Source organism: Anguilla anguilla, chromosome 9 (assembly GCF_013347855.1).
Source record: "Anguilla anguilla isolate fAngAng1 chromosome 9, fAngAng1.pri, whole genome shotgun sequence".
Lineage (NCBI taxonomy): Eukaryota > Metazoa > Chordata > Actinopteri > Anguilliformes > Anguillidae > Anguilla > Anguilla anguilla.
Window position 1 is genome coordinate 33,071,222 of NC_049209.1, and position 21,662 is coordinate 33,092,883.

General features: G+C 43.3%; 1 protein-coding gene across 1 annotated transcript; it reads left to right on the top strand.

The window, feature by feature from the left end:
• Nucleotides 1–2,961: 2,961 nt before the first annotated feature.
• Nucleotides 2,962–21,635, top strand: LOC118235730 (CCR4-NOT transcription complex subunit 6-like). Its single transcript, XM_035433444.1, has 12 exons — nt 2,962–3,097; nt 8,311–8,432; nt 9,165–9,351; nt 9,487–9,572; nt 12,440–12,544; nt 12,637–12,705; nt 13,144–13,301; nt 13,481–13,635; nt 14,177–14,331; nt 14,895–15,128; nt 15,688–15,890; nt 16,395–21,635. The coding sequence occupies exons 2-12, from the start codon at nt 8,321–8,323 to the stop codon at nt 16,605–16,607; spliced, it is 1,677 nt and encodes a 558-aa protein (XP_035289335.1). The 5' UTR covers nt 2,962–3,097; nt 8,311–8,320; the 3' UTR covers nt 16,608–21,635.
• Nucleotides 21,636–21,662: the final 27 nt, after the last annotated feature.

Here is a 21,662-nt window from a genome sequence, read left to right on the forward strand (position 1 = left end):
TTGCATCTACTGGTTCTGGGGCTCTTGCTAATGTCAATTGAATTGTCAAATTCGAAAAGGACTAAAACATTTTGGCAAATAACATGGTAGCACCCCTCAGGATGTTCAGAAAAGTTTTCTGAGAACTTGCTTCATCACTTGAAGGTTGCAGGCTTGAATCCCTTAGTGAGGTTCCTCGAGTCTGATTGTTTCGGACAACTTCAAATGTACAACATCTGGAAGCATAACATCACTGCAAAAGCTGGTCTGTGCTTACTTCAAGTGTATTGTCTTGCTTTAAACCTCCAGGTGCCTCTAGTCCAGCCACAATAAAGTTGAAACGTGATCAGAAAGCTTCTCTCAGTATCTAAAATATCCTTTGCACACAAAATCTTTCTGAGCCAATCAAAAACATGCACTAAAACTAAATAAATATCAGAAAACTCCAGAATGTGAACTATCTTTAAATGTTGTGCTACATTTCCCTCTGCTGGACATCTTGTTTCATTGCAACACTGCACTCACTGAAAAGCCATCCAAAAATGATCCCAGGTGGCCTGAAACACTTCCAGGTGAAACAGTTATGTCCCGGGCCTGGGTCCCTCCCTCAACTGCATGTCTACCACTTGGTTCTCCCAGCTGGGTGAGAGTACATAAATGTGAGTGTGCTTACACAAGTATGTTGTGGGATACCTTGCACACACACCATAGCACTAGATGGATAGTTTTCCGCTCCAGCTCTTGTATGTCCTTTGAAGCCTAGGGGGTCTGCCAGGAGACCTCTAAGGTCCAGGGTGGCATGGTGATGTCTCTTTTTGGGACCAGGAAGTAGTGGGAATAGAATCCGATTTGCTGGCCATTCTGATCCTGCTCCCACACTGAACACTTTGAAAGGAGGAAAGAAGTTTCTCTTCCATAATCACAGCAGACAGCTGTAATATTGAAGCCGATAACCCAGTGCAATCACAGCAGGTATCCAAGGGTCCGATGTGTGCGGGTGCTCCAGGCTGTGGTGTTGGGTGCAGTGGCAGTGGATCAGGCTCCAAGGCCTGTCAATAGCATAAGGACAGTGTCTGGACTGCAACAGCTGTGGTGTTTTCCCTGAATGCAGGCACACACTTTCAGGTAAGCCCCCATAGTTTCTGAGATAGAATATGGTCACTTACATATCATAGTTCCTCCAAGATCTTCTGGGCTATTTCAAAACAAACTCAAAATTGACTTACAAAAGAAGCCCCAGCAGATGGAAATAATTTTATTCTACATGGAATAATCCAGGGAGTAATCAAACCCAGGAGGTATAGCATTCAAGGCTGTGTTCAACAGCATGCATCAGCATCCTGTATTCATGTACTTGTCAGTATGTGCTCCTCGGAATACTGGTGAGCTTGTCATCACCTGTTTGTGAACTTTGACCTTTATGATTATTGAGTACATTTATCAAACCTGATGATGCATTTGAAGCCAATGGTATCTCTTGTAACATCTGTACTGAATATGCTGAGATATTTGTTAACTAATACAATCTGCATAACATAACTTTTCACTACTTTCTTTTTTTAAACAAATTTGTCTATGTATGTCGCTATGGTTTTTTGGGATGTTTTTTCCAGGACAGAACTCCATTGCTTTCAGTTACCAGTAGTACTTATTACATCAGCATTAGAATGTTCATAAAATTGTAATCACATATTTGTGAAGGGTTAAGAGGGTATTGGGCCATCACTGTTTTAATTGACCTACAGTAGCTGTTGTCACAATTGGTTACCAGCAGTAAAATGAGCTGTAGTTGCTTACAAGTTTTGGCAAGCACTTCAAATGAATGTCCATACTGCATACATCAAAGTCCTGGACTATGCACTTTAACCCATTATTGCATTTTGCTGATGACGTCTTTCCCTCTGATTATATGTTGGCATCATCTTAGACATAGATGCTTGTGAAATATCAGTATGATGAGCTGTCTTATTCAGTAAAACTCCCACTAAATTTTCCCCTGCGTTCACCTTTTTTTCAAAATCACTGAGGTCTGCTTTTGCAGTCATGCATGATAATTATAGACCAACAGGCCCATGCATCATTTTACATGACCCAGTGTCTGCAGGGATGTTACCTGTCACACATGTTTTTTCAACCAGGTTGCTTCTAAGTCAAATGTGGTCTACCATTTGGTCAAGCAAACAGCTGGTTAGCTCCAACTGTGTCAAATGGCTGAGCCACAATCTAATCTTTGATTTATGTGAATCTGAGGCTTAAAGGTTTTGTGAAATACATTTACGACAGCTATTCAGGTAGGAAACTAACCACAGGGTAAAAACATGATTGGAAGTAGTTTCAGACCACGTAAGCTGCCTAAAATAAATAAATAAATAAATAAATAAATAAATAAATAAAAATGTTAGTGTAGTATTGTAGTATAATTTGTTTTTCTAGATAAGAATGTATTCTTAAAGAAAATCCGATCATACTCAACCAGTTAACTTGTTTTAACAAAGGTGACGTGGTAGTATGGTTAGGCATGACATAAGGATATAGCTTTCACTTTTCTCCATGACAAATGTTTTAATCTGTGTATTTTAGGGTTGACACGAAATAAAGTTGTCATCTTTGTATCTGTGTATAATCTTATTTGTACACATGACGAAGCAAGCAAAATTATTATTATTAGTAGGCTAGTAGTAATAGCATTGTTTTTTTTAAATATTATTGTTATTGTTATAAATGTATTTATTGTACAGCATTATTAATATTATATGTATATTTTATTATTATTATTATTATTATTATTATTATTATTATTATTTTATTATGTGCAGAGCACAGAATTTAAATCAACTGTGAATCTCGTGCTTGAGTTTATGCATATGTAAATTCACACTCACAAGTGTGCCACTGGTATTGAGCGCTCACAGTGCGGAGGCGTTTTAAGAACGAGAGGTCCAATGATTCCACTCGTCACCATATCAGCCAATGAGAGCAAGCCTTGTTACCACAAGCCAAAAATCCCACGACCGCCATGATGCTTGTTTGCTCTCGATGTTAAACAGCAGAGGATACATAGTGAATCACAAACAAAGGAAGCACGCAGTCGTCTTCGTCAACTGGTATGCGTTTGCAGGTAAATATAAATATATTGTTGTACACAAATGTATGTGCAAAGTCGTGTGTTGTAACACGCTTTCTTTCTTCTTTGTGATGTCAGCAACGACGGCTAGATAGCTAGCTTGCTAGTAGCAAGCTAACAAAATCTACAACTAGCACAACTATGCTAGTTGGCGAGCTAGATTTACAGCGAACAATTAGTGTAATTTTCGCTTACTCTTAGTCAGTTAGCAACCATTTTCTGTCGTGAAAACGGTTAGCTATCTAATATACGTCAACTGTTGGACCCACGTTTTAGAATTAAAGGACAATTCTATCTTGCTGAGAATTGGTCGGTTAGCTACCTGTGGTGCTAACGTTATTGTTTCGTCGTTGGTTGGTTGGCTAGCTAAAATAAGCGACCCAAATGTCGAGGTAGCTAGCGTAACAAGGCTCCCAAGTTATTACGAGCGCAATATTTTTAAGTATCACTTGAAGTCGAGTTAACTGGTAGGCCAGGCGGATTGTGTCCTTAATTTAGCTAGACTAGCTAACAAGCCAACGTTCCTCGCTACCCAACTATTGTTCGTTTAGTTGGCTCAGTCTAGCTACTACATTAGCTCACAGTAGTAAAGTTAACTTCAATTGATTATGGGAGTGTGGTTAGTAGGTATTTAGCTAGCTAACGTACAGTGATTGTTTCGGTTACGAGTCGCATATTTGTTGCTAACCGAAGTTAGCGTAGTTTCTCATTTTAGTATGCATCGCCCCATATATGTGTATAGTTAAGTAATTTGGACCAGTAACCTGAACGCCAGTTTACCTAGCTAACTAGCTAGAATACAATTAACCAAACGAAGAATTCGCTCGGAAGTGTGACGTCATAGAATTGACTAACTAGGTAACATTCGCTCGCTAACTTAAATGAAAGCTGAAGCAGTGTTTTCGGTCATTGATGTGAAAAATTAAACGTTATGCGTTTATTTGCATATAGTTTGTTTCTCCATATGTACGGTGCATATCTGATGTGTGTGCTTGTCTAAGTAACATTGGGCTTGCGTAACATAGCTAACTGCTCGTGTTCTGAGCGGGTTCCAAGGGCTTGAACTGTCACTTTTTTGACTCCGCGAATTAGGATAGCAAACGTTATAATACATTGCCTCAGCTTTTCAACGAGCAGATAGTTGGCTTTGTACTGCCTTGTATATGGATTCATGTGTGGGCTATAGGACTGTGATGTTTATACTATACCATCTGAGGGCTTCCCGTTCCGCGGCCTATTTAATTACAGCCATTTTAATTCGTATTATGATGACGGTAAGATCGCCTGATATATCGGCGGAGGAAATTAAATGCTGGATTGACTGACAGGTGAGTCGTCCAGTAATACCAAAATACCGTTCTGTAGTTGGTTGGTGCTCTGCTATTCAAACACAGTAATTTGCAGTACCACATAAATTGTCTTGTGCTTGTTTATTTAGCTACCTTTATTATGCCAATACCATGGTTATGACCCCATATATTCTGCCAGCGTTTAATCGTGAACGTATGCATTGGATGACGCACGTTTTGTTTTTATAGCTCGGCCACAAGGACTGCGCTTTAACACGTGCTATAATTCCGTATTAAAATCTGCTCTGTTGAATTGCTTAGGATTTCAATGGATGAATAGAGCTTTCGTCTTTGCTCTTTCAGTTTATTGTCAGTGGTTTGACATTCTGGTTCAGATACACTTGCAAATAGCTGCCCAGCAGGCAAGATAGTGAATGGTGTGTGTTTGCGTGGCTTGAAACGCGCTTGGTTTCCGGCATTATTGAAATGATGGATGATGGAAAAATTCAGTGAAATGCTTGGGTTTTGAGTGATGTGAATTGTAAGTTCAGTGTTGCCTTACAGTTTTTCATTATGTAAGGAAGCTTTGAAAGTACTGGTACTCCTTACCAAATTAAATGACGTGTTGCAAAATAAGTATGCTAACCTTGCCTTAATTCAGGAATTTATAGTTCTTCACACTTAGTTTTATGAAGTTTTTAAAGGTGTTTTACACGTTTTGTATAATCTCAGCCGACTGCAGTTTAATGTTTTTTTTTGTTGTAATATAATCTATCTCAATTCTTTGCATTGTTGTCTCTTTGGAGTTGGACCTTTTCAGTGAAGGATGGGCTTTATTCATTTTAATGGGACTTGAGATTTTTGTGCTCGTATTGTTAGTCCGTACAGATGTGTAGGTTATTAGTTTAGTGCCTTTTGTTATTTCAAGCCCATGTGCACTCTGCAGTGGAATGTGAATTTGCAGACCTTTTCCCCAGGAAAACGTGGTGAGGGTATTTGGCATTTGTTATGTGGTTTGGTTTGGCTGTTATAAAGCCAATGCAAGGGCTAAAACGAGCAGACTCACTGTGCCAGTGCTTGTTTTGAGAGATGATGATATTATTATTATTATTAAGAAGAAGAATAAACACATGATCCCATCAAAGGTGTGTCTTAGTATTTCCAGGTGTGAAAAGCTAAAGATTAGTACATGTGAAAAAATCTGCAAAAGCCTATTAAGTGTACATGGTAGCGATGTGCTTGTGTGTAGTGTTGAAGTGTAGGCTTTCAAGGCAATGCTAGCAGGGTTCCCCCCAGGAAAATGGTTAGTGGATGGGGAAGTGCCTCAGAGGGTAAGCAGCGGCGGTGTGAAGTGGTGAGCCGCGGTATTCACATGGCACAGCCTGCACCTGACCTGGTGAAAACATGGCTGCACGGTGCCAATTCTGTTAAATGGTGCCTTTGTGCCTTTTTCCCCTTCCATGGAGATCTGCAGCAGAGGTGTTATTGATTTTTCTCTGATGTTCATGTGGGAATGCTTCTGAATTCAGAGGTGCTGCACCCCTGCTGTTAATGCCTGGGGAAAGCCCTGGCTAGAGAATGCTCATAGAGATTTTGTTTAGATAATTTCCTGAAAAAACTGTCTGTTAAATTTTTGTGCACAGTGCTGTGCAAAAGCAGGGGTATGAACGGAGTGGTTTGAAACCTGAAATACGAAGTCATCCCAAAAAAGTGGATGCAGTTGATTTTGGTGAACACCCTGTTGTGAAACTGTAGAATTTATCTGGTAGATTAGCGAAATGCTTTTGGCACAGATTAGCACATTTGTTTGTGATGCGAGTGCTTGTTCTTTAACTGAAAAGAAATAACCAAAAATATAAAAATGTTGCATCTGGAAGAATGGGAATGGTTATAATAATAACAACAATAATAATGTTATTACAATTTGTAAGTGATATTTATATAGCTATATTGACCCCCTAACATTTGACAATGACTCCCTTAACTAGTAGTAGGGGCCAGTTTAGCCCCCTCTAAATGAATCCCAGTACCTGTTAAAACTGCATTGAAATCTCAAATAAGCCTTTGCTGAACATTTTGTAACGTGCTTATGTTCCCTGGCCAGTCGTGTAATTAAGCTTTCCGGCCTTCTGTTACGAACATCAGGTCTGTGTCTTAACAAACACAGAGATTATTTTACTCTGTTACGCAGTTTGGACTGAACAGTAGATTGGGTGTAGAAGATTATTGCCTCTCAGCAACGTTCTCTGACCTCACAGAAGGGACTGTGGTTACCGTGACAACTTCAGTGTAAGCTAGCCGAACAGAATGCGAGGGCTTGTTACCTTTCCTTCCTGAATGGGAGGAGACTGTAAGTGAAGATGCTGGGGTTTCCCCCTTCAATCGCCGAATAAAATGTACTCCCGGTCTACGTGTGTAGTGTAGGGGCATTCTGGAACTCTTGGATCCTTGGTGTTCTTCTGTGTGACGTGACTACCCAGCAAAGCCTTGCCTATGCTGTAGCATAGCTACTGCTGTTTCTGCCAGAGCCAGTGCCTCTGAAACCACGCATTTCTGCAGAACGCTTGAAGTTCTGTGTCCCTTGCCCTCAAAGCCAAAATATTCCATGTTAGAATGTAACCGTTATTTTGATGCATCTTGCGTATATTCACTTGTGGGCATTCCTGTGGACTGGAACCTGAGGTCAGTAAGGAGGGAAAACAGAAGTGTTAAATATGAAACACTGTGGGAGCTTGAAGCCAGGGAAATACAGAAGCAGTCTTTGCCTACGGAGTCTGTGTGATATGCAAAGTACATATCAGTAAATAAAATGGGAGACCTGCACTGATGAAATAAATATGGTTGAGTCCTGAGAATAAGGCCTTGATAGCAAGAAAAAAAAAAGAAAAGCTAGCGCTCTTTAAAAAAATTAATGAAAAAAGCAGTGCAGATATTAAAGATTTGTGTGTTGGTCATCATTTGCACCATTACTCCAGACGTATATGTTTGCAAACAGCGTGGGGACGTAGTGGTGTTCTGTCTTTCCAGTAAATCAACCGGAGAGCAATTTTAATGGCCAAGATTGGTGCTGAACAGCGGGGAAGACTGGGCTGCTTACGTCTAGTGAATGTGTGCCGGGCCGCATTTTTCAGCTGGATTAATCGGTGCGCTCTTAGAGCTCTGCTTGCTTTTTGGCTGCTGGATGAATCGGCTGCAGTGAGCTTTTGTGGTCTGTGTGTAGCAGTCACTGTTGCAGCGGTAAGACCTCAGTCCAGTCCCGTTTTGCTCTGGGGGATGTTTCAAACACTTGTTATCTGCTGGTAAATGATCACGCTGCTTGTTTTTGTGTGGTGTGCGTTTGTGTAAGTGATACATGACAGAAGCTCCAGTGGTTAGAAGTTAACTGTGATAGCAAAGCAGCAAGGCCCTGCATGGTAGCCAGTGCTAGCCACGGTAGCGAAGGTTACTGAGCTCTGTCATAAGAAATTGACTTTTCATAGAAAAAAACGTTCCTAAAGCCTTATCCAGTTCTTAAAGCTTCATAAGCAAAGATCCACATTCAAAGGTCCATTTGTACTGTATTTCAGACGAGCTAATGTTTATTGTTAAAAACTATCAAATGGAATAAGAGGATAATACAGGATATTTGCAATTATTTTTTTCTTGTTGTTAATGTTAATATTAATGCTGCTCATTCAGATATATTCTAACGTTTTTAAATGAATAAGTTCAGATTCTATTTTTATATCTGGGTGGCAGCCCTTATTCCTGATGATTGTATTAATGTAAGTTGTAGGTTGAAGGGAGAAAAAAAAACGCAAAGAAATGATTTTGTGTTTTCGGTGAATTTAAGATAGACAGGTCTTTTTACGAGGACACCACATTCCGAGCGGTGTTAACGCTCGGTTTGTGATGAAAGTTTTCCCCCTTCGTCCACAGTATCACAGGGATGCCCAAGGAAAAATATGACCCGCCAGACCCCAGGCGGATGTACACCATAATGTCCACTGAAGAGGCAGCCAACGGGAAGAAATCGTACTGGGCGGAGCTCGAGATCAGCGGTGAGTCTGATTGGTGGCTGAGGCCGAGGCTAAGGCTAGTGCTGAGAAGTGTGTACGCATTTAAAAACGGTCCTGCTGAATGATCTGCAGGATACTCAACGGCTACTTCAAGCGTATATTAGTGACACATAAGATATTATGATGTTTTAGCATAGGCCCACATCACTGTGGCTTGTGAATGATGTTAAAACATTATCTCAGCATTGTGCAGGTAACCATCTTTGATTCTGCCAGCTGGAAGTAACTTTCAGCCCTTTAGTGCTTGGGCGATAGATTGGCTAAAGAGTCACTCTACCATATTTCCATGGTCAAAAAGAGACTTCAAATACCTGCAGGCACAGCGGTCCTCAAAGCCTGGATTCTGACATTCCTGGTTTAGAGGGTTTTTTTTTTTTGTAATGGCACCAAGGAACTTGAAGACAATTGAAGACATTTGCCTGAGCTGAAAACTTCAGTGCTTACACTGTACTGTAAAATCTCTTTTTAAATCTCTTTAATTTTTAGGGAGCTTAGCTTTTATTTGTCATGTCTGTGCGACAGATGCAATGTGCTATAATGCTTATGTTTGTTCAGAATCTGCTTTGTTGCTTAGTTAGCTGAATAAGACCCAGCGCTGCCTGGTGTTGTTTTCCTTCATTTGAAGTGTTCTCTTGAGAATCTGCTTATGGTCCTCCTCGCTGCTGTTTGTTTGAATGCTGAATTTTTTTCCCGCTCTTCCCTTTCCTGTTCCAGGTAAAGTGCGGAGTCTGAGCACGGCATTGTGGTCCCTCACCCACCTCACAGCACTGCACATCAGCGACAACTCTCTGTCCCGCATCCCGCCCGACATCGCCAAATTACACAATCTGGTGTACCTCGACCTTTCGTCCAATAAGATCAGGAGCCTGCCGGCCGAGCTTGGCAACATGGTGTCTCTCAGGTGAGAACTACATCTCCCATGATTCCTCACAACACTCGCAGAAGCCCAGGGTTGTCCACAGAGAATCATTGACTCTTTTTTTTTTTTTTTTTGTGCTGGTAAGTAATGAACTGAAATGTTCTGCTCTGATTTCAGGGAACTGCTTTTAAATAACAACCAGCTGCGGGTTCTGCCTTTCGAACTGGGAAAGCTCTTCCAGTTACAGACACTGGGACTAAAAGGTGCGTGTCACTTGTAAGCTCACTCATTATCATGAGATGATTTTATAATTATAAATTATTTTTTAATTTTTTACTTTGCATTTAGCTTGCTTTTTTATATTGCCAGTTCTGCCTGTTCTTTGTTTATGTGTACTCAAGTATTTTGATATTAACCCTTTAAGGTGCGAGATCACAAATTTGTGATTAGAATGTGATTAACTGAACATTCTAATGCTGATGAAACAACCATTGGTAAGCGCCAGTTCTAGAACACTGACAAAGGTTTAAACTGAATATTGAAGTATTCTTAGTACGTCACGAGTCGCATCCCTCTATTAAAGCAAGTATGGAGTCATGTGAAATGTACGTCCTACTTGATTGGCCCAGTGTATTTCTGTCTCTCAGTAATCACAGACATGAATGTTATATCTGGACGGAAGAAAGCGGTACTAGTATTGTCTGAAAGGATTGTTGGAAAAAATGTAACAATGGACTCTGATGAGGGCAATTATTTGATTGTTCTTCACAAGCAATGTAAAAAACTTAACTAATGTAGTTAGTGGGAAGATTCACCTGTCCATTACGTGGCTTATTTTGGTTACTTTGATTACCATGTTTGAGAAAGATAAATGGCTTTATTTCAGGTCCATGTAAATGGATGATTCAGAAAATGTAGTATGGATTAAGACCAGTATTCAAAATTCTGTGTTCTTATGTAGGTTTTTCTGTTGTTGATTTAATTAAGCCTGGAGGGGATTATCCGTTTGTGTGTGTGTGTGTGTTTGTATCTGTCCGCAGCTAATCTCGCATACTACTGGGCTGATCAGCCTAAAGCCGGGCACCCACCACACGCGTATCGACCGCGAGCGCACTACGCGCGTAACTGAAGCGTAGTTGAAGTACTGTTATTACAACGGCAGCGGGCGACGTCGTCTCCACCAGATGCGAACGCGTAGTTTTTCGCTTCTGTTCTATTTTTTCGGCTTGTCGCGCGGCACGATGGCCTGTTTATACACAGAAATATGCTCTAAAATGCTAGGTATACATGTTCTGATTTATATTTCATCCTTATATTACTGGGGGTGTGTCCCTAGTTACCTCCCAAATATTTTATAAGCAGCTAAAAAAATAGGCTACAAGCCTTTTCGTTTTGTAAAAATAAATAAATAAATAACTGGAACCTGGGGAAAAGGCAAACTTAGTTTCGCTGTGTTATTTTGCGGAGGGGGTGGGGTAAATTTGAAAATACACCACAGAAAGACGTAGCCTATTGAATGACGTAGAAATGAATGCACCGAGCAGCGGTTTGTTAGTTTGAGTGTTGGAAGGTAGTTTTTAACCAACCATTGCTCAGCCTATTTGACTTCTCCGATGTCTTCGTTCGCCGTGCTTTCAAAAAGGGCTTGTTAATAAAAATCAGATAATCCACAGATCTTTAAAAAAATCAGATTATTTAGTGGTCTTGCCGATGAAAATGCACGTATTTTACAAATGAAGTTGTAAGCAAGCCTTTATTGCACTTGTACTTCAAAGCTTCCGGTGTTCATGGCGTTGTGGTGTTCATATCCCTTCAAGATTAAACTGTTACTGTCTTTTTCATGATTAGCTGATTTTACTAAATCTGATCCTATAAATGTTTTGACGTGAATGACAAGACAACACGGGAATTCCCAATGGTTGATTACGGATTATTTATTATTATTATGATACATATTCTTCATGAAATTGGCACGCTTGTTAACCAAGCAAATAAATTAATACAGTTTGAGATTGATTGTTATGCAGGCTACGTTGCGATTTAAGTTTATGGTAATTCTTGAAAGCGTTTACTTTCTCACGTATTTACGAGTTAACGAAATATTACCAAATTAACAAACTGAAAAAGGTCTCTCACCAAAGTATTCACTTAACCCATAATCAACAGTCGTGAACAAACGTGAAATACACGATGTAATCCCACTGCAGACTGCGAGAGCTACTAGAATATAGAGCTTTAAGCAAGCCTTTGCGCGACACAAACGGAACCAGTGGAGACATGCTACGCGCCGCTTCGCCGTGCTGTTACGCGACGCTTACGCGACGCGTGCGGTGGGTGCCCGGCGTAATACTTGTTGTGCATGCTGGCAGCAGGCCAAGGACCTGGATTCTCAAATATTTTGCAAATCGGTCAACGACAAGTATTTTATTTGAATTCATTTCCATCATTGTCCATTGAAATACATTGAGTTCTAAGAACTCCTCACTCCTCCTAACTGGCCGGTAGGGGCCGCAAGTGCTCAACAATTCCGTTTGGAATGAAAGACCAGCGGTGTAAAATGTCAATTTCAACGTTAAAATGCCAACAAAATAATCCGCCAACTAACGGCGTATGTTAATGTTTGAATCTCTGGCAATTATTTTGTTGGCATTTTCACGTTGAAATTGATATTTTACATCGCTGGTCTTTTAGAATTGTTCCTGTCCAGATTGTTCCTGTCCAGATTTGCAACGAAGGTGCCAGACTAACATCAACGTTAGCTCTGTCTAACACATCGTGGCTGATATGAATGAAATTAGCTAACATGTCACCACCTTTAGCGTTACTTCACTGAATCGGCTTTTTTGGGATTTTCAGTGGCACATGGTAAAAACCTGTAATATTGTATTTGTCTGGTTGCATTGATTGTGTAACCTCTATTGTTCCATCAGCAAAGTTAACACGCCTGGCGGAGACCTGCACTCTACTGAGTGCACTCTTCTAGTTACTTAAGAGATGCTTCTATTGATAGGGAATTATTGCTGTTCTTTACTTTCAAGCCGTTGTAGTGTTTTAGAGCTGGACTGCGTGGGTGTGGATGTAGATGATGTGCACAGTCGGTGGTAGTAAAGATGAAGAACTCTCTCTGCAGGAAACCCTCTAGCACAAGAAATCGTGAACCTGTACCAGGAACCTGACGGAACCCGTCGACTGCTCAACTACCTGCTGGACAACCTGGCGGGCACCAACAAACGCAGTGAGTGCATCTCCCTCTGCCTGAAGCACCGCCGTTTGTGTTTGGCTTGGGTTTGTAATTGTTTGTGCCTAACCCCCCCACCTCCACCCCAGCCTCCACAGAGCAGCCCCCTCCCCGGAACTGGATCATACTGCAGGAAGCCGACCGGACACGGCCGGCAGGTGAGACCCAATTCCCCAGCTTTTTGCTATTTTCACAGTTTATTTCACCAACCGCTGCTCACCATACAAAAGGAACATACCTATTCAGTGTAAGGCAGGGCTGCCCAACCTGTTCGTACAGATCTACCATCCTGACTGTTTTCATTTCAACCCCAATTTGACACACCTGATTCTACTAATCTACCTTGCTAGGGGTGGAGTGAAAACCCGCAGGATGGTAGATCTCCAGGAGCAGGGTTGGGCAGCCCTGCTGTCAGGGTTCAGGAACGGTTGGAACAAAGAAGAATCATTGTGCAAGGCTACTCTAACCTGCATTTCTTCAGCCAAATACTGCAATAATTAGAAAAATTGAACGCTCTGTCCCTCATGATAAGATGAGAACAAGTCAATCATGTGGCAGCATTAACTGGACCCCCCCTTCCTCTCCCCCCCCGGCAGCTCTGTTCTCAGTGATGTGCTACAACGTGCTCTGCGACAAGTACGCCACGCGCCAGCTCTACGGCTACTGCCCGTCCTGGGCCCTCAATTGGGAGTACAGGAAGAAGTCCATCATGCAGGAGATCCTCAGCTGCAACGCCGACATCATCAGCCTGCAGGTGAGAGGGAGGGAAGAGCGGGCGTTGGGTGGGCGGAGCTCGGCCTGTCGCCCGCGGCTGCGTTTTGTTGCGTTTAGGTGAAAATCGCTGTCGTGCTGTGGGTTTACTTTTACATTCATTTGTAGTCCTGTCCCCACAACTTTGGCTTTATGACTTCATGAAACGTTTGTCGCTTGCAGGAGGTGGAGACGGAGCAGTACTATCATTACTTCATGGTGGAGCTGAAGGAGCACGGGTACGAGGGGTTCTTCAGCCCCAAGTCCCGGGCCAGGACCATGTCCGAGTCGGACCGCAAGCACGTGGACGGCTGTGCGGTGTTCTTTAAGACCGAAAAGTGGGTGGACCGGCGCAGTCGCTACACCGTTTCTTCTAATGTGCGCTGGTTTTCCAAGTCTGCATCAGACTTTGAAAACTGTACTTTCCAAAGTAAAATATACATTCAATTTTTAACACTTGTAAACTTCAGGCACTCTAGCACATAGCAGAGATTAGTGAAAAACCTTAACAGGAAGTGAATTAAAAACGCTTAACTGGTTTCGAACACACAATGTCTTCCTCATACATTGTGTGTTTGGCATGAATAGAGGGCGTGGTTCTTTTCCGTTTTTTAATTGACATTCGCCATATATTTTTTCGAAGGTGGAAGTCACTTATTTTGTGTGTGCGTGCATGTAGATGTGTGTGTACGACTGCATATAATTACTGAGGGAGGTCAGGAAATGTAACTTAACTCGTAAAGCGAGCAGGGAACATCCTGACCTGGTGTTGAGTTCTCTGTAAGCAGGCGCTGTTCTGTAATGGCACGAATGCTTCGCTTTAACAGCAGCCCCCTTCCTGGGGTCCCCACATTAACCCTCGGCTGTCGGTGCCCGCAGGTTCAGCATGGTGCAGAAGCACACGGTGGAGTTTAACCAGCTGGCCATGGCCAACTCGGAGGGCTCGGAGGCCATGCTGAACCGAGTCATGACCAAGGACAACATCGGCGTGGCCGTCCTGCTGGAGCTGCGTAAGGAGGTGATGGAGCAGTGCGGTGAGTACAGGCGTGTACGCGCACACGCATGAACACGCGCATGCATGCACGTGCACACACGCACACACACGTGCACGCACAGACGCGCACACACACGTGCACACACACACACACACGCACGCACACACACACGTGCACACACATACGCACACACACACGTGCACATGCACACACACACGCACCCAAAAATGCGTGTATGCGCGTGCACCCAAATACACAGGGAATGTCTCGCACATCCACACATTTCCATCTTGAGGGAACCGCCATGGTAATCTTGGTCCACATGCTTGATGAAGTTTTCTGAAATTTATGCATTTAAAAAATTTCACAGGCCATTAAGGCCTGTGTGTGCCCCAAGTGCATAATTTTACTAGTGTTTTATTGTGCCCTACCTGCAGTGACACAGGGCTTTGAATAAAAGGCTTGAATATTAAAGAAAGTGATGAGAACGTCTTTCAGCAACATATGCAAAACTGCAAGTATCATGTAAAATGGGCCATGATGGGCCAGTGGACCACGTTCTCCATTACGGCTCTAGAGGATTTTCCCTTGCCTCTCTCCAGTGGGGAAGTCTGTGCCCAGCATGGAAAAGCAGCTGGTCCTGGTGGCCAACGCGCACATGCACTGGGACCCCGAGTACTCGGACGTGAAGCTGGTGCAGACCATGATGTTCCTGTCTGAGGTGAAGAACATCGTGGAGAAGGCCACGCGCAGCCTCAAGCTGTCCTCCATCTCCGGGGAGACCAACGGCATCCCGCTGGTGCTGTGCGCCGACCTCAACTCGCTGCCCGACTCCGGTGAGCGCATGGGGGGGAGGGAGCCTGGCGTATTCATTCTGTCATTGGTGTTGGACATCAACGAGTCGCTGCTATACGATGCTTGCTAATTAGAGCCAATATCAAATCCAAAATTAACATTGAACAAGTTGTTCTGCTGAGCTAGCCAACATTGGTCTGCTTGAGTTTGCTGTCTAGTTAACTAGAGATGCATCTGGGATGGGAATTGACCGGTGATCATCCTTAAGAAGCTGGCTTGATATCTCTAAAAGTAACTAATGGTTATAGTGGTGTTATTTTGTAAATTATCGGGTAAGTCAAACATTCATTGAAGCAAGGAAGCTACTTGCTTGTAGAGTGTTGTGCAGGTTTAACAGTGTCAGTAATGCGCCATCTGTCAGTACTTCCATGCTGTGCGGTGTGCTCAAGGTTTAGTTTCTGCTTGAAAGTCTGGATTTGAGAACGCAGCTGCAAGCGCTGCTCGATACAGCTCAAAATGGCAAGCGACAGCACGTCAATGTGTCCTAGAGTAAAATGAGCGTAGTGGATGACCGGCGCCTGTCCATGTGTCTGTCCGCAGGCGTGGTGGAGTACCTGAGCACGGGTGGGGTGGACTGCACGCACAAGGACTTCAAGGAGCTGCGCTACATCGACAGCCTGACAAACTTCAACTGCAACGGGAAGAACAGCACGTCCAACGGCCGCATCACCCATGCTTTCAAGCTCAAGAGCGCCTACGATAATGGCCTCATGCCTTACACCAACTACACCTTCGACTTCAAGGTGAGCTCCATAAGGGCCTATTACTTACACCAACTACACCTTCGACTTCAAGGTGAGGTCTATAAGGGCCTATTACCTTACGCCAACTACACCTTCGACTTCAAGGTGAGGTCTATAAGGGCCTATTACCTTACGCCAACTACACCTTCGACTTCAAGGTGAGGTCTATAAGGGCCTCTTACCTTACACTAACTACACCTTCGACTTCAAGGTGAGCTCCATAAGGGCCTCATGCCTTACACCATCTACACCTTCGACTTCAAGGTGAGCTCCATAAGGGCCTATTACTTACACCAACTACACCTTCGACTTCAATGTGAGCTCGCCTGCTTCCGCGCCCCTCGACCTCTGACCCCGGTCGCTTCGGCTGGGCGGAGTTTGGCGGGAACGTAGAATGCCTGAAGAGACCAATCGGAATCAAGCATTAAATAAAGCCATGTAATATTGTAGGATGACGTAACAGCGCTCTGGTCAGTTTTAACCGCATTTTTCTCGTCGTTTCAGGGTGTCATTGACTACATTTTCTACTCCCAGCCTCTGCTCAATGTTTTGGGCGTCCTGGGGCCCCTGGATCCCCAGTGGCTTCATGAGAACAATATCAGCGGCTGCCCACACCCCCACGTCCCCTCCGATCACTTCTCTTTGTTTGCACAACTGGAGCTGGCCCTGCCCTACCCGCCGCCGCTCAACGGGATCCACCTGCCCAGCCGCAGGTAGTCCTCCGAGCCACCGGGGGGAGTCGCTGCTCACAGCTCCGCTCAGTTTTGTAAACTTCAGAAGAAACCCAAAATCTGTACTCATCTTGAGTAATACACCAGACGAGTGGGATATGGCCAACAGATTTTTTTTTCTTTTTTTTTTTCTTTCTTTTTTTCTTTTCCTAAATGTTTTCACAGATTTTAATTTGAACAAATGCTGAAGTCAATCTTTGTAAAAATGCCGACCATCTTTTCAGACATAATGTAACGTCCCACTCCCCGGCTTCATTCGTGTTGCTATGCCGTAAAGGACCACGGCGATGATCAGGTAGTACCTCTGTAGCCGTCTGGATACGTGCAGTCGTCACGCCTAGAGTCTGTAGTAAGTTTTAAAACAAAGAGAAAATGTCGTTTGTTCATGGGAGAACCCGTCGTGCAGAAATCCAGTTAAGAGAAAGAAATCTTGTTCGTCTAGAAGCCAAACAAGCTTGAGTTCCCAGAGTAAAAACAAACATTAATAAATTAATGGCTGTAACCCGTACGGCTGCTTTGGCCTATATTCCCAAGGTGGTTTGAGTGCACCCCCCCCCCCCCTGGTTTAGCCCCATCCTGTGTGATGCTATGTTTTCTGTGGGAGACTTTTTTGCTGTAGGAGGGAGCAGGCCCGACTGGCTGGTGCGTTTTTTTAACAAGTTCTCCTGGTGCTATACGAGCCCTGTCCACCAGCGTTGCACTCTACCAATTGGTGCTGACCGCACTGGGCCGTCTCCTGCAAGCAAAGGGTTAATGACATCAGCCACAGGGCACACACCATCACACAGTGCATCCCGGCCCCAGCGGTCATATTAAAGAGAAGACTTCAGATTAGCTTTGTTTTGTGGGCAGACATCATCGCCGTGGTCCCCCGTTCCATTTTATCGTGACGTATTTTTCCAAGTTTCCCTTTAAGGCGGGATGAGGTGAACGGCTGCACGTAGCCGCGGCACGCTGCCACAGAGCCGCCACCTTCAGGTAAAAAAAAAAAACGCAGCGGGACGTGGGCCAGGCGTGCGTCCGTCTGCGCTGAGCCGCGCTAACGCTACGTCAGCGGGTTCAGCGCTCAGACGGTCACCGCGGTTACGGGTGAACAGATGTCATCTCAGCCTTTTTTACTACAGGGAGGGGGGCTCTTTTGGGCACCAGCACACACACGTACACACACGGACATGCACACACACGCATACACGCACGGACACGCACACACACACGCACGCAGATTTGTAGCACTGTTTCAGAGGCCAGTAGTGTCCTTCCCTGGCCATAACTGCACCCTCCTCTCCAGGGGCTTTTCCTACAGATGTTTGTATAACGTTGACGTAGCTGAAGTTTGGATTCCGCCTTTACATGATTGTATATGAACCACAGAAGACCTGATCTGTGTGGCATTTTTGTACTAAGAATTATGATCAGATTTAGAGACAAAAAAAAAAGATTGTATTGTAAACTAAGGTGACATTTGTATCTGTTTTAAGGTGTTTAAAAATGTATATATGAAAGACCAGCTTGTACTAGAGTTAAAAACAGAGGATGTTTCTGGGTTCTCACCTCTGCTCTCTTCTCAGTGACTATTTCTAGGTGTACTGCTGTTTTTTTTTTGTTTTTAATTAATGAAGACTTTGCACTCCAAATTCGGATTCGGACTAAACCAAATTTGTCTCAAGAATCTTCTTTACCATAAAGAAGTTTGTCTTGGGTAACTGGCTCAAATGCACGGCTAGAGATGGTCTTGTGAGACTGACCAGAAAGCGACTGTTCTCACGCCCCTCGGGCTGCAGAGAGCTCACGTATCGCCGCCCTGGTGGTGACGAGGAGGAAAGAACAGCTGTGCAAGCTCATTCGCACCACAGTGGGAACTGCAGCACGTGAACAGGCCAATACCCAAACCGCCTCTGAGTATGTGTAGTGTGTGTTTATATATATATATATATATATATATATATATATATATATATATATATACACACACACACACTAGAAATATGCAGTGTGTATGTCTATATATGTACACACGCAGTTAAAGCATTTGTGGATGTTTTATTAGAGGTCTTTTTTATGGGTTGTAGGAATATTTCTGTCTTTTTTGTTGAACTCACAATCAGGTAATGTGCGACAGAGTTTGGCCTTTTTCTTTTTTTAAAAAGCTGCTTAACCTGGTCCCTGCTCACGTCTCTGCAGTGCTCTCGTTCTGATATGTTTCCCTGTCTTCTGTTTTAATAACACCATATTAAATGTGCGCGACGCTGCAGTGTCCCTTAGAGCCCCGCCCCTCGTGGTGTCATTATAAAAATCACTGTACGGAGCCCCGCCCCCCTCCCCCCGCCGTTATCTCAGGCTGTTCTTCTCTCAGTAGTTTAGTTTGGATCTGTGTCCTTTTCTACGGCTGTATCCTCCGCTCTGCGTAGTGCCATCTAATGCTTACCGCCAGAAAGCCAAGTGTAAAGATGGAAGCCCTCCTCTTGCCACAACCGCGTTAAGAGATGTTTTTTAGGGGGGTGGGGTGGGAAAGCAAAGGGGGCCATTTTCCCTCTTTCCGGGTGTGTTCCTGCTCCCCCCGTGGGCCAGAAGTGGTGTGGTCCAAGCTTGTCATTTTAATGATGTTCTCTGAGGACCACATCGGTCCTGTACAATCATCCATTGAGAGGGGAAAAAGAGAAAAAAAACATGAAATGTGTAAATTTTTCAGTGTGCTAAGAATATTCCATGGAAGCTGTTCTTTGCTCAATTTTCATGTTTTTTTTTTGTTTTACTTATTTTAAATGAAATTGATTGACAAGCACTTAAAGTAGATCACCAGTGCAGCTACCCTCTGGAAAAGGAATCTTATATAAAACCCTCTTTTTAAAACTGTGCTTTTGCCATTGTGCAAAAGTGAATTTTAATCTTTTTTATTGTTACTCTGCGTAAAGAGGAAAATGGGGGAAGCGGTGGATCTGTCATCCTCGTCCAGGACCTGTTTTTTTCTCTGCTTTTTTCTTTCTTTTTTTTGTTTGTTTGGAACAAAAGTAAAACGTGGGGACTATTATGTTGAATTGCGAATAGTGTTGTAGTATGTTGGAAAAAATAGCTTTTTTTTGTAAAGTGTGAATAAAAGTTGTATCTCTTGTTTCCTTTCTTTAAAACAAATTGTGTTGTTCCTGTGTATGTATGTGTGACCAAGTATCCAATAGTACTTTCTTTTCACTGTTCCCCCCCCCTCCCCTTATATACTCAAACCAAAAGATTTTTTTTCCCCCAGAAAAATGTTAGCATCTGGTATTAAAGAGGTGTGTGATAGCTAGCTTTGATTGTACAGAAGCCATCTTTTAACATTTATTTTAGGGAGAAGGATAGTTGCAAGTGTTTACAAAATCAGATTTAAAAAAAAATGTATATAGCGGTAAATACAGTTGGCTTATTTTGAAAGTTGCGTTTAGGCTAGCGGGCTGTGTATCTGTCAGCAGGCACTGCGGCCCTTCTGTTAACGTGGTGTGATAATGGTGATGGGACAGGTCTCAAAGACCCCATTGTGGGCGGGGCCTTATCGGGTTGCTTTTTGCACCAAACGCGATCCCTGGTTTAAAGTGCACGAAGGCTCCGCCCCCTTTTTTATTTGGGTTTCATGCAGTCTTTCTTTCCCGCCGCTGTGTGCAGTGAGCGGCAGGGGCCGCAGGTCCTGTTCCACTGAAAGGCCGTTGTGCACCTCTCGCTGCCTCTCGTGCTGTTCGGCGGGGGTTAGCCTCGTTTAGCGCTCGCGTGCACGGGCCGCCTCCTCGGACCTCGCTTTATTAATCTGAAATTTGTGCAAGTGTTAAAGGTGCGAGAGCGTTAAAGTTACCCGCGCTCGGGAAACGGAGGGAGTTCACGCCAGGACCGAGTCAAAACCCGCCTTCCATCTCTGCTAGCGCCAACCCCGCGGCTGAGCTCTACCTGCAGTAGGGCTCAGCACAGTCCTCCTAAAAGAAGCACGCGTAAAAAAAAAAAAAATCGTGGTTTTCTTTTCAGTTTTAATTTTTTAAAAATAATGGCTTAGAGCAGGAGTGGGATACCCAGGCCCTGGTGGGTGGGGGGACCCTGTGCTTCAGCATTTCTCTGCAAATTCTGCTGTTATTTCATTGGTCCAGTCGCTTATGTACACATATGTTTTGGCTAAGCGTTAAGCTCACGATTGATAGCTGAAGGGTACTGCTGCGGGGCGTTTTTTTACTGTGGCCTAATCGAAGACCGAACCAGTTTTGACTGCAAGCTACTCGAGCTGGGTTTAGTAGTAAGAAAAGACCTGAATTCACACCCAACCCTCCATGAACCTGGTTCCCCACTCCTGTCGTACAGGTTTAGTCTAATTCTGCAGTCTCTGTTTTCACCATGGGCTACTGTAGAATCTCAGCAATAATACATTGGGGGGGGGGGCGGAAAACTTAAACCTGTACATCACGAAACCATTCCTTCTTCTTTGGAAAAAAAAAAAAACGTTATTTTAGTATAGGTGATGTGTTCAAGTTGTGCAACTGAGTTCCACAAGTTTTTAATATTCTCTCCACTCCCTCGGTCATGTTCTCTTCCCATCTACACTTCCATCAACTATATACTAAAACTATATATATTACCATTTCCTGCCATTTTGCTCATAGTGGTAGTCATGCAGGTTTTAGCTTGGTGGGGTTGATATACATACAGAGGCATATTTGTCACTATGTAATGCACTGGACCAACTCTTGTTTACCATTCATGGAATACCAGCAAAGCACTTGCACAAAGTTTTAAAAAAAGAATGTTACATAAAGTGTATGTATAAAATAAAATAAAAATATATCTATAAATATATAAAAGGCAGCTGTTTTTAACAAAAAATGAAGAACTGTAGAGCCCTAATGGTAAACGAGGCATTTTAAAATTAATGTCACCCCTTCTGTCTACTTCTTTATTCTCTGTAAGTAATGCTTATTAACAGGGTCGGCTTGTTTTCCTTTACAACTCTGTATCTTTCCTACTTTCAATGGTTGAACATAATAAAACTAATAATCATTCTGTACCTCCTTCTGTCCCTGTGTGTTCTGTC

Coding starts and splice junctions, on each gene's coding strand:
- LOC118235730 (XM_035433444.1), top strand. CDS start 8,321: ATGCCCAAGGAAAAATATGACCCGCCAGACCCCAGGCGGATGTACACC. Junction 13,636..14,176: donor GTGTTCTTTAAGACCGAAAA/GTGGGTGGACCG, acceptor CGGTGCCCGCAG/GTTCAGCATGGTGCAGAAGC. Junction 15,129..15,687: donor CAACTCGCTGCCCGACTCCG/GTGAGCGCATGG, acceptor GTCTGTCCGCAG/GCGTGGTGGAGTACCTGAGC.